The sequence below is a fragment of the Pochonia chlamydosporia genome, chromosome 3 (genome assembly GCF_001653235.2).
Source record: "Pochonia chlamydosporia 170 chromosome 3, whole genome shotgun sequence".
Lineage (NCBI taxonomy): Eukaryota > Fungi > Ascomycota > Sordariomycetes > Hypocreales > Clavicipitaceae > Pochonia > Pochonia chlamydosporia.
In genome coordinates, this window is record NC_035792.1 from 679,155 (window position 1) to 691,699 (window position 12,545).

The 12,545-nt window shown below is 49.6% G+C and overlaps 5 protein-coding genes across 5 annotated transcripts; 4 read left to right on the plus strand and 1 right to left on the minus strand.

The window, feature by feature from the left end:
* Window positions 1-1,837: 1,837 nt before the first annotated feature.
* On the plus strand, window positions 1,838-2,536 carry VFPPC_04120 (NUDIX domain-containing protein; the record flags this gene model as incomplete). The annotated part of the gene is made up of 1 exon (XM_018283521.1): window positions 1,838-2,536. The coding sequence occupies one exon, from the start codon at window positions 1,838-1,840 to the stop codon at window positions 2,534-2,536; it is 699 nt and encodes a 232-aa protein (XP_018144618.1).
* A 944-nt stretch (window positions 2,537-3,480) lies between these two features.
* Window positions 3,481-4,953, plus strand: VFPPC_04121 (flavin-binding monooxygenase; the record flags this gene model as incomplete). The annotated part of the gene is made up of 1 exon (XM_018283522.1): window positions 3,481-4,953. The coding sequence occupies one exon, from the start codon at window positions 3,481-3,483 to the stop codon at window positions 4,951-4,953; it is 1,473 nt and encodes a 490-aa protein (XP_018144619.1).
* A 588-nt stretch (window positions 4,954-5,541) lies between these two features.
* On the plus strand, window positions 5,542-6,288 carry VFPPC_04122 (hypothetical protein; the record flags this gene model as incomplete). The annotated part of the gene is made up of 1 exon (XM_018283523.1): window positions 5,542-6,288. One exon carries the CDS (start codon window positions 5,542-5,544, stop codon window positions 6,286-6,288), a length of 747 nt encoding a protein of 248 aa, XP_018144620.1.
* Window positions 6,289-6,794: 506 nt separating this feature from the next.
* VFPPC_13575 (hypothetical protein) lies at window positions 6,795-8,460 on the minus strand (the record flags this gene model as incomplete). Its single annotated transcript, XM_018291350.1, has 2 exons — window positions 6,795-7,317; window positions 7,367-8,460. The coding sequence occupies 2 exons, from the start codon at window positions 8,458-8,460 to the stop codon at window positions 6,795-6,797; spliced, it is 1,617 nt and encodes a 538-aa protein (XP_018144621.1).
* Window positions 8,461-10,263: 1,803 nt separating this feature from the next.
* VFPPC_15728 (hypothetical protein) lies at window positions 10,264-10,564 on the plus strand (the record flags this gene model as incomplete). Its single annotated transcript, XM_018293481.1, has 3 exons — window positions 10,264-10,291; window positions 10,344-10,429; window positions 10,481-10,564. The coding sequence occupies 3 exons, from the start codon at window positions 10,264-10,266 to the stop codon at window positions 10,562-10,564; spliced, it is 198 nt and encodes a 65-aa protein (XP_018144622.1).
* Window positions 10,565-12,545: the final 1,981 nt, after the last annotated feature.

Sequence of the window (12,545 nt, forward strand, 5' to 3'; positions counted from 1 at the left end):
GTTACTGAATGGATCAAACGTCGGTGAGTGTTTGCTGGACTTTTTGAGAAGGGCAACTTACACGAATGCTGCGAATGGCTTGTATTTTTCGCTGGCGACCATGAATGACCAGTAATACTGCGCCCCGGCAACAGGATACGCAGATGCCAGCTCTGCCATTCCTGCGGAGACGATGAGCGTCATGAATCCTGCTATGGGGAGAGACCATAGAGCTCCAGAGGATGCTTCAGTGATGCCAATGCCAATAGAGGACCCTGTTCCCAACCAAGTGCAAGTCAGTGTGAAGGACAGCGCTCCCAGTGACCATATCGAGAACCGGCGAGGCATGGCCTGCGTGTAGCCTGCCGCCTCGAGCTCGAGGTCGTCGAGCCTGTTGATGCTGCTGGACTCGTATGGACCCATGGCGATCAAATGTTATGCTGATTCATAAGTGAGATAGTGATGTGGTTGTGGAGGTATGGATGAGGCTGGTGGAGCTTGACATGGACAAGATGAGATATTTGAAGCTGCTGGGAGTTTCTGTTCCAATGTCCTCCTGGCTGTGATGGATTACACTGCCCTTATGCCGATATAACAATGGCGATGGGTTCAGCGAGTGGCATCAAACGGGACACAGCTTGGCTTGGCAATATCGGAGCGTAGCCTCGATCAACCCCATGGGGATTTAGTTCCATTGCTGGTCCAGGCCGTCACCATTTCCCCCTTAAGGAAATGAACTTGGAAGCCACATCCTGTTGCTCAAGAGATGCGGCATCAGGAATACTCGACTCAAAGGGATTCTTCAACATCATTTTGAACAAGTATTGACTCAGATGTTTTCTGGGGGTGGAGATGCTTGATCACCGGATCCGAGGCAAATAGCGCCAACAGTTGCTCCGCCAAATTGCCCAACTAGGACAATGCAGATACGCCACACTCTTGTTACCTCTTTGGGTGAATGAAAGAACGGAATTTGGTTGTGCACTTGAAACAGTTGGTATTGTTAGAGAAAGGCTTGGCATCTATGTATAGTGTAGTTGAGTGCCAACATTTACCTTTGCGAAGAACACAGAGATGAAACTTGGCCATTGTAATGACTAATGCGTCCGTGGAAGACGGAACTTGCATGACAGAGAGGCAGTGATAAATGAAATACTTGCATCCAAGTACTCCGTATAGACTGACACATTCGAATGTATTAAATATACCATGGTATATTATCCGATATGTGACATGTCATTGTTGGTCAAACGCCTTGACCTCCCACCATATTACGTTCAAACTCGGGCCTCATCGTCACAACTCAGGTGACAGGTCTGTCGTGTACACAATTTCTTGTCCGTCCTAGATCGTGAATGGGCCCGAAACCAAGGATGTAGTTCGGCTGTCTGACAAAAGGAAGCGCGAAAGTCGTTGTGATAGACCTGGGCTTCAAAGTTTGAAAGTATTGGAGTTCATGGAACATTGACGCATATCGTGGCATCTTCGAGCAGCATCGTTAGCACCAGTTTCAGTGGTCCAAACCTACTTTGCCCTGTACTTGCTGACTCTGTGCCCGAGAATTGGGGTAAGCAACGCCTCATGGTTGGCGTCATCCGCCACAACTCAAATGCCTCATTACCAAACATCTACGAGTAGATGAAGTCCTGGTCGCTCGTCACGCTCAAAAAGCTATCGGAGTCGCTGAACACGGAGTTAGCTGGCAATTTTACAACTGTACCAAAACGTCATTGGTCTATGTCGATGCTGAATATCGACGCCATATCGGCAGAGTAATCAGCCCTGGTTTGATGACCACCAAAACACTAGGGCCAGTCCCATCTCGCTTGGCCTTCAGCATTTGTCAAATCATCTCGAAATGCCCTTAGCGAGGAAGAAGTCGCTTCGCACATCTCGAACACCACCGAGCCTCATTGCTAATCAGTTTGTCTCTCGTTTCATCGCTTCCGAAAACGCCCTCATCTGCAGTGGATGTGTCGCAGTCGATCCTAAACGACACAAGGTCGCATTTATTCACGATGCAGCCAAGGGCATCAACCAGCTCCCCAAAGGTAGGAAGAACATCGGCGAAGACATCCATGCCGCTGCATTACGGGAGACGCAGGAGGAGACGGGCTTGACTGTTACGCCTCTTACCCTTCGGGCTGCCACTCGCGCAACACCCACAGAGGATATGCTACGTGAATACGTGGACCCAGAAGAAATAAAGCAGGAAACAACTGAAGACGAGGAAGGTTGGGAAGATGTACATGAAGACACCATGGCGAGCTTGCCTGGGGCCAGCGGTTTGACAAATTGGGTACAACACTGTGAGCCTATTGGCATAACTACGCATCTTTGTGAGGAGACTCTTGCGCACAAGGTGATTTTTTGGTATGCTGCACAGGCGGATTCGACAATACCTCCGCGGCAGGATACAAGGGAGCATTGGGAGCAGCAATATGAGTTGAAATGGGTAGATGCACGGGAGGCGGCAAAGTTGATGACGTTTGAGGCAGATGGCCAAGCGATTGAGAAGGCACTCTCTGATATGCGTCGCTCAGGATATGAGATTTAAAGAAACGTGTTTAGTAGATGGTACTCAACTGATAGCTCCGGTGTTTGCGTTGTATGACCAGAGGCGATCGCTATCTATCAACTGTGCCGCTTTTCGCACACAACCTGCCATAGAAGTTGGCAAGCAGTATAATGTCAGTCAATTGAAGATGTTCAGCCCCTCTGCGACAAAACCCCAACTCGAGGTAGGATGCTGCTGAGGCATTGCCAACAAGATGGTTGCTGTCGGATTGATCCCGACATTGAAACTCCACCGGGCAAGGAGCTTTGCAAGATTACTGAGCACAGCAATTGAGACTAGAGACCCCACGAACGGATCTTGCTGGGTAAGGTTACTAGGGCATTCACCATTGGGACAGGTGCGGTGGCCTGGGATGGTGGGCTTCTCGGCGCATGGGATCAAACTGTGATCCAAACTGGGAAAGTGTTTCGACTTGATTGCAACGAGGCTGGCCACGTAAACTAACTGACTAAGGAGACAAACATTACGAACAAATTAGAGATGTTTCTGATGTCCCGGTTGCCGACAGGGGCCGGACGAGCCTCGGCAGCGACTCCACCAGACAACTCCCCAAGGCTCAAGACTCAGACTCAGACTCGATAACTCCGCTTCATCAAGGGCAGACTCCATCCCCTTGCCCCAGAACCCAAGAAGAGTCAAATACATCTTGCGTCTGGTTGAGCAGTAAAATACCCGCTAGATACACGCGGTTCCCCGGACTCCAAGACCGGGCCGCAATCTGTCTCTCCGACTCTGACTTGATTCTGGTTGTGCCGGGTCCTTTCCGACTCCACCATTTGCCATCTGGGCTAGTTTGATGATTAACGTGTCGTTTGCATAAAGAGGTTGTTGGTCGCGCTTGCTCACAACTTGGCGGGCGACTTTCCAAACTTCGATTAAATCTCACCGAGTTCAGTCCCTTAAGTTCAACTTCAACTAGCAACATGACGGACGCACCAGACTTTGACGTCGTCATTATTGGCGCAGGCATTTCTGGCATCAACTCCGCATATCGCATCCAGACCAACTTCCCCAACTACAGATACTGCATCCTCGAGGCGCGGGACGCCCTCGGAGGAACGTGGGATCTCTTCAAGTATCCCGGCATCCGCTCAGACTCTGACCTCTTCACATTTGGCTTCCAATGGCACCCGTGGGGTGGAAACAACCCCATTGCTACGGGCGAGTCTATCCTCTCATACCTCGCCGAGGCGTCTTCAACATACGGCATCGACAAACACATCCACTTCCAACACAGGCTTCAACACGCATCCTGGTCCACGGAATACCAAGAATGGACGCTCTCCGTAACTCGTGGCAGCAAAGGCGAAGCCGCAACCATCTCCTCCCGATTCGTCGTCTTCGGCACGGGATACTACGACTACAGGACGCCTTTGGAGACGCATATCCCTGGGATCGATAACTTCGCCGGCCAGGTCGTCCATCCGCAGTTCTGGCCAGAGAAACTCGATTACACGGACAAGAAGATCGTCGTCATTGGCTCCGGCGCGACGGCAGTTACCCTTGTGCCCAAGCTAGCCGAGAAAGCCAAACTCGCAACCATGCTTCAACGGAGTCCATCGTACATTGTCCCTTTGCCCAATCGCTCTACGAGCTCCTTTTTCGACTATATCTTCCCGCGGGTCATGGCCCGACGACTCGAGCGGTTGCGCTGGATCATCAGGTCCCGCCTCTTCTTCCTATTCTGTACAACATTCCCTTCCTCTGCGCGATCGCTACTCAGACGCGGCATACTACGACTCCTGCCAACAGGCATGCCCTTTGATCCGCACTTCAACCCATCCTACAACCCATGGACACAGAGATTATGCGTCTGCCCCGACGGAGATTTCTACAAAGCCCTGCACACAGGACACGCCGACGTCGTCACCGGGACCATCAAATCCGTCACACCCGCCGGCATCCAACTCAACTCAGGCAGCTTCCTCGACGCGGACATTATCGTCACAGCCACAGGGCTAAAGATCCAGCTCATGGGCGGCGCAACCATGGACGTGGACGGGAAACCGGTCAGCCCAGGAGACAAGTTCATCTGGCGAGGCGTCATGCTGCAGGATGTGCCGAATGCCGCCCTTGTCATGGGCTATACCAATGCCTCGTGGACTCTGGGTGCCGAAGCCACTGCCACATTGGTTGTGCGACTGCTCCGAGACTTGCGGCAGAAGGGGTTCACGAGCATCGTGCCGAGGGTGCAGAATCCGGAAGAGCTGGACGAGGTGCCGTTTTTTAATCTGAACTCGACGTATGTGAAGAAGGCGACCGGGAAGATGCCCAAGGCTGCGACGACGGGAGCGTTTGCAGTGAGGTCGAATTATTTGGCTGATGAGTTGAAGGCTAGGTTTGGGGGTTTGGATGACTTGGAGTGGGTGAGTGGTGGTGGGAATGAGAAGGCGTGATTGCAATTAGCATGTAGTAACGAGATGTACTTTAGCTATGACTATTGATTCGGCGAATGCCAGTTTTGGAATTCATGGAATTTGATCTTGGGTGAGTTGGCGTTGCATGACAATCAGCCTATCCAGGCATATTCACACTTCAATGATCCTTCGTCCTCGCCGAGATTGCATCTCAGCCCTGCTGCATCGCCATGCCCAACGGCAGAATGAGATCCATCTGGCGCTCCATTTGTCCCGATTAGGTTTGGGGCCCGATGATCATCTTGAACTCTAGACCCTGATTAAGCTTGGGGCGTTGCAGAATGACGTCGCCGTAAGCAGCACCTACATCAAGTTGATGAGCAACCAATGAGACATGAGGAAATCATGATGAGTGGTATTGTTGGCCAAACCTTTTTGTGATATCTCTTGACGCAGGTGTACTTGAGATGACGAGTATAAAGTTGCTGATCGCCCATCACAGCAACACCAGACATTTGTAGCTCATCTCCAAACTTGTTACAATCTCATAACCACAACTGCTCATTGCCAAACCTGTCACAATCTCATAAACACAACTACTCAGTCTCATACTACCAGCCTCACAAAATGTCATCTTTAAGCACCGCGCCTCCTGCGTACGCCGAAAAGCCAGGCACTCACATAGCTCCCCCAACAGACATCAAACACACACAAGACTTATCAGAGTCTACTACCCGAGTCCCCAAGCACGACATCCCAGCCGCAGTAACCACCCTCCAAGTCGACTACACCTGGAAAAACCTCACCGCACGCATCTCCGAACCGTCCAATCCCTCCCAACCAATCTACATCGTCGACTACCGCACCTTCAAGTCACCCCATCTCCTCTTCAAAGACGCAGCCGACAACACCTTCGGCAGCGGCACCCTCCACGCCGTCTCCATAAATGCCGACTACGAACTCCACGGCCAAAAAGGCAAACTCAAAGCCCTGCGACACTTCCACACCGAGTACACCCATTTGTCGAGGGTGTACTCCAAGAACGGGGCCCCCGCGGCGATGAACTGGTCTAGCGACTGCGACTTTCGAAACTGGGACTTTACGTGCAAGGGTGAGGATGGCGTGCCGGTGGCGAGGTTCGTGTCGAATTGCTGGTCGTTGAAGAAGGTGGGCATGATTGAGTTTTACGGGCCATTGGGACAGAGCAAGGAGGCGAGGGAGGAGATTGTGGTTACGGGGTTGACTTTGTTTTCGTGCATGGTGCTGAGGACGACGAGTTTGTTGTCGTTTTTTGGTGGTGTGTTTGCTAGGCCTGGGCCGTTGCCTAATCCTGAGGCTGAGAAGGTGAAGGGTGAGGGTGAAGATGGGAAATAGAGGGAAACTTGGGGCTGATTTGTTGATTTAGTTTGAATAGCGATTTGAGTATAAATGACATTTGGATACAAAAGCTGGCTGTCGGTGATAATGTGCGTAACCATGTGGTTGGTCTAACAGTCTTCACTTTAGATTTCAGTTAATAACCGAACATCTTTACGTAACATATGGAATGAAGAGCAATATGTGATATATGTATCAACGGAATATAACGTAGACCATCTCTCTGCATCAGCGGATCGTTCCCTTTGCCTTACCGGGTAATCTAGCGGTCATTTCTTTGATAACATGCGGCCCACTGGAGAGACTGCGACCACTCCCTTCTAATTACCATCCGCCTAGGCCAAAAAAGTTGAAAGGCACAACACTACTAACCACGGAGGTACGTAGACCATCACAACTCACTCTGTATCGCTGCCGTCTCAACAGGGTCTCACTTTCTTCGGTGAGTGTGTCTAGCCCACAGTGAACGCGACCACCGAGTGCCTTTGGTGGTGCTAAGAGTATCATGAATCTGAAAACTCCGCCTCTCTCCCCTCGTATTCGACCCTCGGCTCGTCAGTCTCGGCCCCAGACGTTGTACTTGAATCCCCTGAGTTGCTGGCCAAGGACGAATCTTCAGGTAAGGATATAAGCGCAATAGACAGCATATGTTGGGCCATACACTGCAATGACAAATTGTGCAGTTGCTCCTCGTCATGGTTGAGTTCTCCCGGATTGTCGACACCAGCTGAGCCACATAGGAGACACTGGGTGAACTTTGCCCTTCGTTTCCAACTATCGGCCGTGACTTTTTCCATGTCTCCATCTGATAGCAACTCATCGTGGTACTCTCTCATGTGATTTTGAAACGCAGTTTCGGTTTCAAATTCGCTTGCATCACGACATTCCCGACAAGTCAACCTTGGTTGAATATGCTCAGCCTCTACATGACGAGTCCAGTCGTCAAGTGAGTGATACATGACATTTGGCGAAGAACACTGTGCGTAAAGACATATATGCGGGGCCAGATCGCGAATGGCATGCTTCCTATAGACTAGTTAGCGTAATTCAAGGAGAACAGAGACCGATGACGGACCTCCAGGATCGCCGGAGCTCGTCTTGGCCGCCAATAACCCTCTGAGGAATATGGCAAAGAGGACAGACGAATTCGAATGTATCTTTAAGGCACCGCATGTCAGTTGGTCCCGGAATGCGTGTTGAGTCGTCCATGGCAGCAACAGACGTTGGTGCTGTCAGTGCAGAAATTACCAACGGATTTGCTGTGTTGACTGAACATCTTAGTGTGGACGTCTTTTTTTCTGTCTGTAAAGAGGATTGCTTTTGGGGGGTTTCGCTGCAGGAGGCTTGCGCAGCCCTAGGCGTTTCAGCAGCCTCAATGAACCTTTCCGCTCGATACCGGCAATAGCAGAGGTTTCTCCATCTTTTCAAAATGGCATGTTCAAATCGAGCTCTCAAGTTGTCCGCCGTGGCGTATTTGGGATGCAGCCCTGAAGGCTCCGAAAGTTCCGAAAGCTTTCCATCTAGAGCCCTGCGAGCTGATGCCATGAAACTTGGGATGAGACTCTGCCCAGACTCGTCTTTGGGTTCATATCCGTCCGCTCTGAAGTCGTACAGCCACTTGTTTTGCGATTTGATGAACGCCGCGTAGCTGATTAGGCTAGCAAGAACATTTTCTATGAGGTCAGCAGTGTCTGGTCGACTCGACTCAGGTTGTTCGCCTTCACCATCCTGGTCGGCCAGTTCTCCCTCATTTTCGCTAGTAGAAGGTGATCCCGGTGCAGTTTGAACTCTTTCTGAAAGCTCGCTTTCATATTCAGAGTCCTGAAGAATGCCTAATGCATTGCTAGATAGTTCATCTAAACTCTCTGGATCGTTCCCTAGCGACTCATGTTTGCCAAGGCTTATCCATAGCTGGATTTTGGAAGAGACCGCTTCGAGAAGCAGAGAGAGAACGTATTTTTCGCTCGGGTTTGTGAGCAGTCGGTGTTCAACAGATATGTGGCCGTCGTCGCATACGCCAAGTAGGTCTGAGAATATTCGTAGCCTAAGCTGGCATCTGCGGGCCCACGAATATTGATCGTCAGGGAGCTCTGAGTTCAGTATATCATCGAGGTTCTTAAGGCACAATTGGACCAATGCTCTGATTGTAGGATGCCCTGGGACAGTCATGGCAACAGCGCTCTTGTCGTGTGTAGTTGGATGATGGCTCGAAATTCTGTAGCATGAAGAAGAATTGTCTAGGTAACATATTTTCCGAATAAGCTCGGTAGGGGAGTGAGAAATGATGAGAGATCAATTCGAGTTGCGGGAGTTTGGCGTTTCATTTCAAGAAAGAACAAAGGATACTGGCTGGTGAGGCTGCAAGACGGCTCCATGACACCTATGGAAGAGCGCTCCCGCGTCTTTCTTATACAACAAAAGGTGTCAACGGTCCTTTGTTCCATATTTGGGTGCTCCCGTAAAAAGATTGATTGTTAACGGAATAGAACTTGCAGTATTTCTCTGCATCAACGAAACGTCCCTTTCCATTTTACCTGGCCAAAATGAGGAAGCGGTCACTTCTTTCACACTGAAGAACTACTCGGTTCTTAGGATTCCCCCAAAGTTGGATGTCGTCGGACCGCGGAGAAATCAGAATTCGCGCTATTGAATGACTTCACAGCCTATGGCTCTTTCTGGATGCCATGAAGTTTACCTCAGATCAGATCCGGTCGCACAATCTTTTGGCGTCTGGTGGTAAAAGTACATGACCCCAGGAAGCAACTGTGTGTACAGTTGCTGTGAACGCTGGACTGGCCATAGGTAAGTCTCTTCGTTGCCGAGTGGCAGCCCAGACGCAACGGACTCAATGCTTTGCCGCTTGGCCGTGTTTTGGAGAAAGAGTCGTTACAATTTTCAACGGCGAAACAGAATGTTCATTCTGTAATTTTCTCACACTCGGGCAGAACCCAGTACCTCATCCAACCCGATTCCAATACTTGCTTGGCAGTCGGACGATCATTCGGCTTAAACTTGAGCATCCATCGCATCATGGTGAAAAAAGCATCCCTCTCCTTGACGTCGAGGGTCGCCATTTCCACTCGATGGCGAGGCTCTTGTATACTGTCCTCAAAACGTCGATCCCACGACCACACGGATCGACCTCTACGGGCCGGCCAGGATCGGCGGCCATCTTTCCCACCACTCCAGCGGAAGGCAGCCCAGACCTTTACATGCTCTACGATTTCATCGTGTAAGGGGCAGGCTAAAAACACAGAAATGGATAACTAAAGAGCGCCTTATACAAGTTAAATTACAGAAAGTGCGAAGCCAAACGACAGTCATGTTAAGAATTTGGTAATTTAAACGCTCTAGAGCTATGCAAACTATATTTTATAGTGTGTTTAGTTTATAGCTTTTCTGGGAAAGACAGCATTAACACAATCTAGCTACTTACTTTGTCTCAGACAATTTAACAGCAGCTGTTTTAAGAATTAACAGGTTAATAATACTAAACATTAAAGTTGTAAACATTAAAAAGGCCGCAATACTAAAAGCACAGACTAGACAATGCACACATCTATATACCTTGCATTAAGGTTTTGCGCGAATTAGTATTTAAACAATTAATAGTTTCTCTGTTAAATAACGCAACTAGCAATTACTATATATTAACATTTACATGCTAGCTGGACACACAACAATAATACTCTTAGCTAATGTAGCATAACTCTAAGCGCCCTATGTTGCCAGATTAGTAATAACCAGACCCTACAGCAATTACTAAACTAGACAATAACAGACCGCCGCGCATTCAAAAAAAAGTCCCACTGCGCGTTTATATAGTTAGGGAAAGGTATATAAGAAGTCTACTCTTTCTATACTAGCACTACATATTTCTTATGTAACAGTAGGAGCTTAATTCTCTTAATTAGCTATTATTAAACCTACTATACTAGTTCTCGACTTATCCACTGGTCTTACTACAACAAAATGGTCCGCATCGCTACTATTTTAGCTTGTAAGTCTTGGGAAAATATTACCTGTTTCTGTGATTAACACGCGCTGGATAGTTGCCCTTGGCGTCAACGCCTTTACAACTACGGTTGGGTTTCCTCGCAATGCGGCTGAGAAACTTACATGTACGGCTGAGAAACGTGTAGGTTAACTTTTGCTAGCAATTTAGCAACTATACTAATGGTTTACTTAGGTAGATACAGGCGATGTCAACTTTAATAAACAGAGTGAGATTAAACTTTTGGCATTTAATGTTCTTGTGAGTCTCTGCGGTTAATGTCGCTCTCTGCACGCTTTTAACACGTATTCCGAATTAGCGTTACTAATACTTGGTCTAGAAACGGGGACGGAGTGATAAGGTCAAGGCCGGGGATGGTCAACCGAGGAGAGGGGACCGGAAACACCCTCGTCCTCCCTCTTCTCCTGGCAATGGTGAACCGCCAAACAAGAAGCAGAAAAACAGATCCCCTTCCCCTCCCCCTCCCCCTCCTCCTCTGCCTCCTCCTTCCCCAGAGAGGAATTATCGCCGCCAGTCGCCGAAAGGGACCCCGAGATCCCCTTACCGCCCATATGAGATCCCCCCTTCTCCTCCTCCTCCAGAGAAGTATCGCCGCCAGTCGCCGACAGAGAGGCCGATATCCCCTTACCGTCCTTATGAGATCCCCCGTCCTCCTCCTTCCGAGACCTCGAGATCTAGATCCCCCTACCGCCCTTATGAGATCCCCCGTCCTCCTCCTTCCGAGACCTCGAGATCTAGATCCCCCTACCGCCCTTATGAGATCCCCCGTCCTCCTCCTTCCGAGACCTCGAGATCTAGATCCCCGTATCGCCCATATGAGATCCCCCGTCCTCCTCCCGGTCAACCTCCTCCCCGTAACCCTCAGCCTGGTCAACCTCCTCCCCGTCAACCTCCTCTCCGCCAACCTCCTTCCCGTAACCCTCAGCCTGGTCAACCTCCTCCCCGTCAACCTCGACCCCGCCAACCTCCTTCCCGTAACCCTCAGCCTGGTCAACCTCCTCCCCGTAACCCTCAGCCTGGTCAACCTCCTCCCCGTCAACCTCGACTCCGCCAACCTCTTTCCCGTAACCCTCAGCCTGGTCAACCTCCTCCCGGTAACCCTCAGCCTGCTCGTCCTCCTCCCGGTAACCCTCTTGTGCAGTCTCCTCGTCCTCCTCGTCGTCTTCCTGCTCCTGTTCGAAAATATAGGTATCGCAACCCCGACATGCCGACAGGGACCCCGACATTGATATCCCCTTTTCGCCCATTTCAGACCCCCGGTCCTCCTCCCCCACAGAGGGATCGTAGCGAGTCGCCGAAAGGGACCCCGAGATCCCCTTACCCGCCATATAAGCCCTTACCTCCTCCTCCCCGTCCCCCTGGCCCTGTTCGTGGCCCTTACCCTCCTCTTCCGAAGTATCGCACCCCTTACCCGCCACCAACTTCGCGCATCCCTCCTCCTTACCCTCCTCCTACGCGCGATGGAGCACGCGGCGTTAACTATCCCGACGGTATTTGCAGACCTTGGCCGTGCCAGAATGATAATGGGTGCAGGTACAAACCGGGCTGCCGCAGGTGTAGTAGTGGGAAGTGCGTAAGTTAACATTGAAGAATGTTATCTGCCTAGGCACTGGTGGCAAAAGCGACTTAGCTTGCGGTGTATTCTCCCGAGTACACTAGACTTTATAAAAACATTTGAAGTTATCCACACCCCTAGGTTGGGTAGCCAGCTTATGAGGATGGGGGATATTGCTCAGGTTGGATACCCTTTTAATATTAAGTCTTTGCCTTAACTATCGGGCCGCTCGCGCATGCGCACTTCTAGCACATTAGAAAGAACCAAATATTTAAACAGGAGCCAAGTGTATAGTAGCTATGGAAGTATCGCATAACAGCTATAGACACTTGGGAAATTAAGGAAGTTGAGAAAATAACTAACTATTTAACTATGTATCTAAAGAAATAATAGAAATAAAGGGGAAATAACTCTCTTTATAGACTAGTTTAAGGGATATTCCTAATGCTAAGAGAAAAGATAAAAGGAAAGTTAAAAAAGCAATAAATATTAAACCTTTTTTTGTTAGAAAGAAAGAACTATTAGAAAAGAGGTTAGGAAAAGGAAGCAATATTAAACAACCTCTCGTAAACACATTGCAATTTAACGTTGATGGCACTGGCCAAGAGGTAAAGTCATTAAGCATGCGCAGTACTCAAGCGACAGATTCAGCTGTCACATTAAACGTTGCAACGATTGTCACGG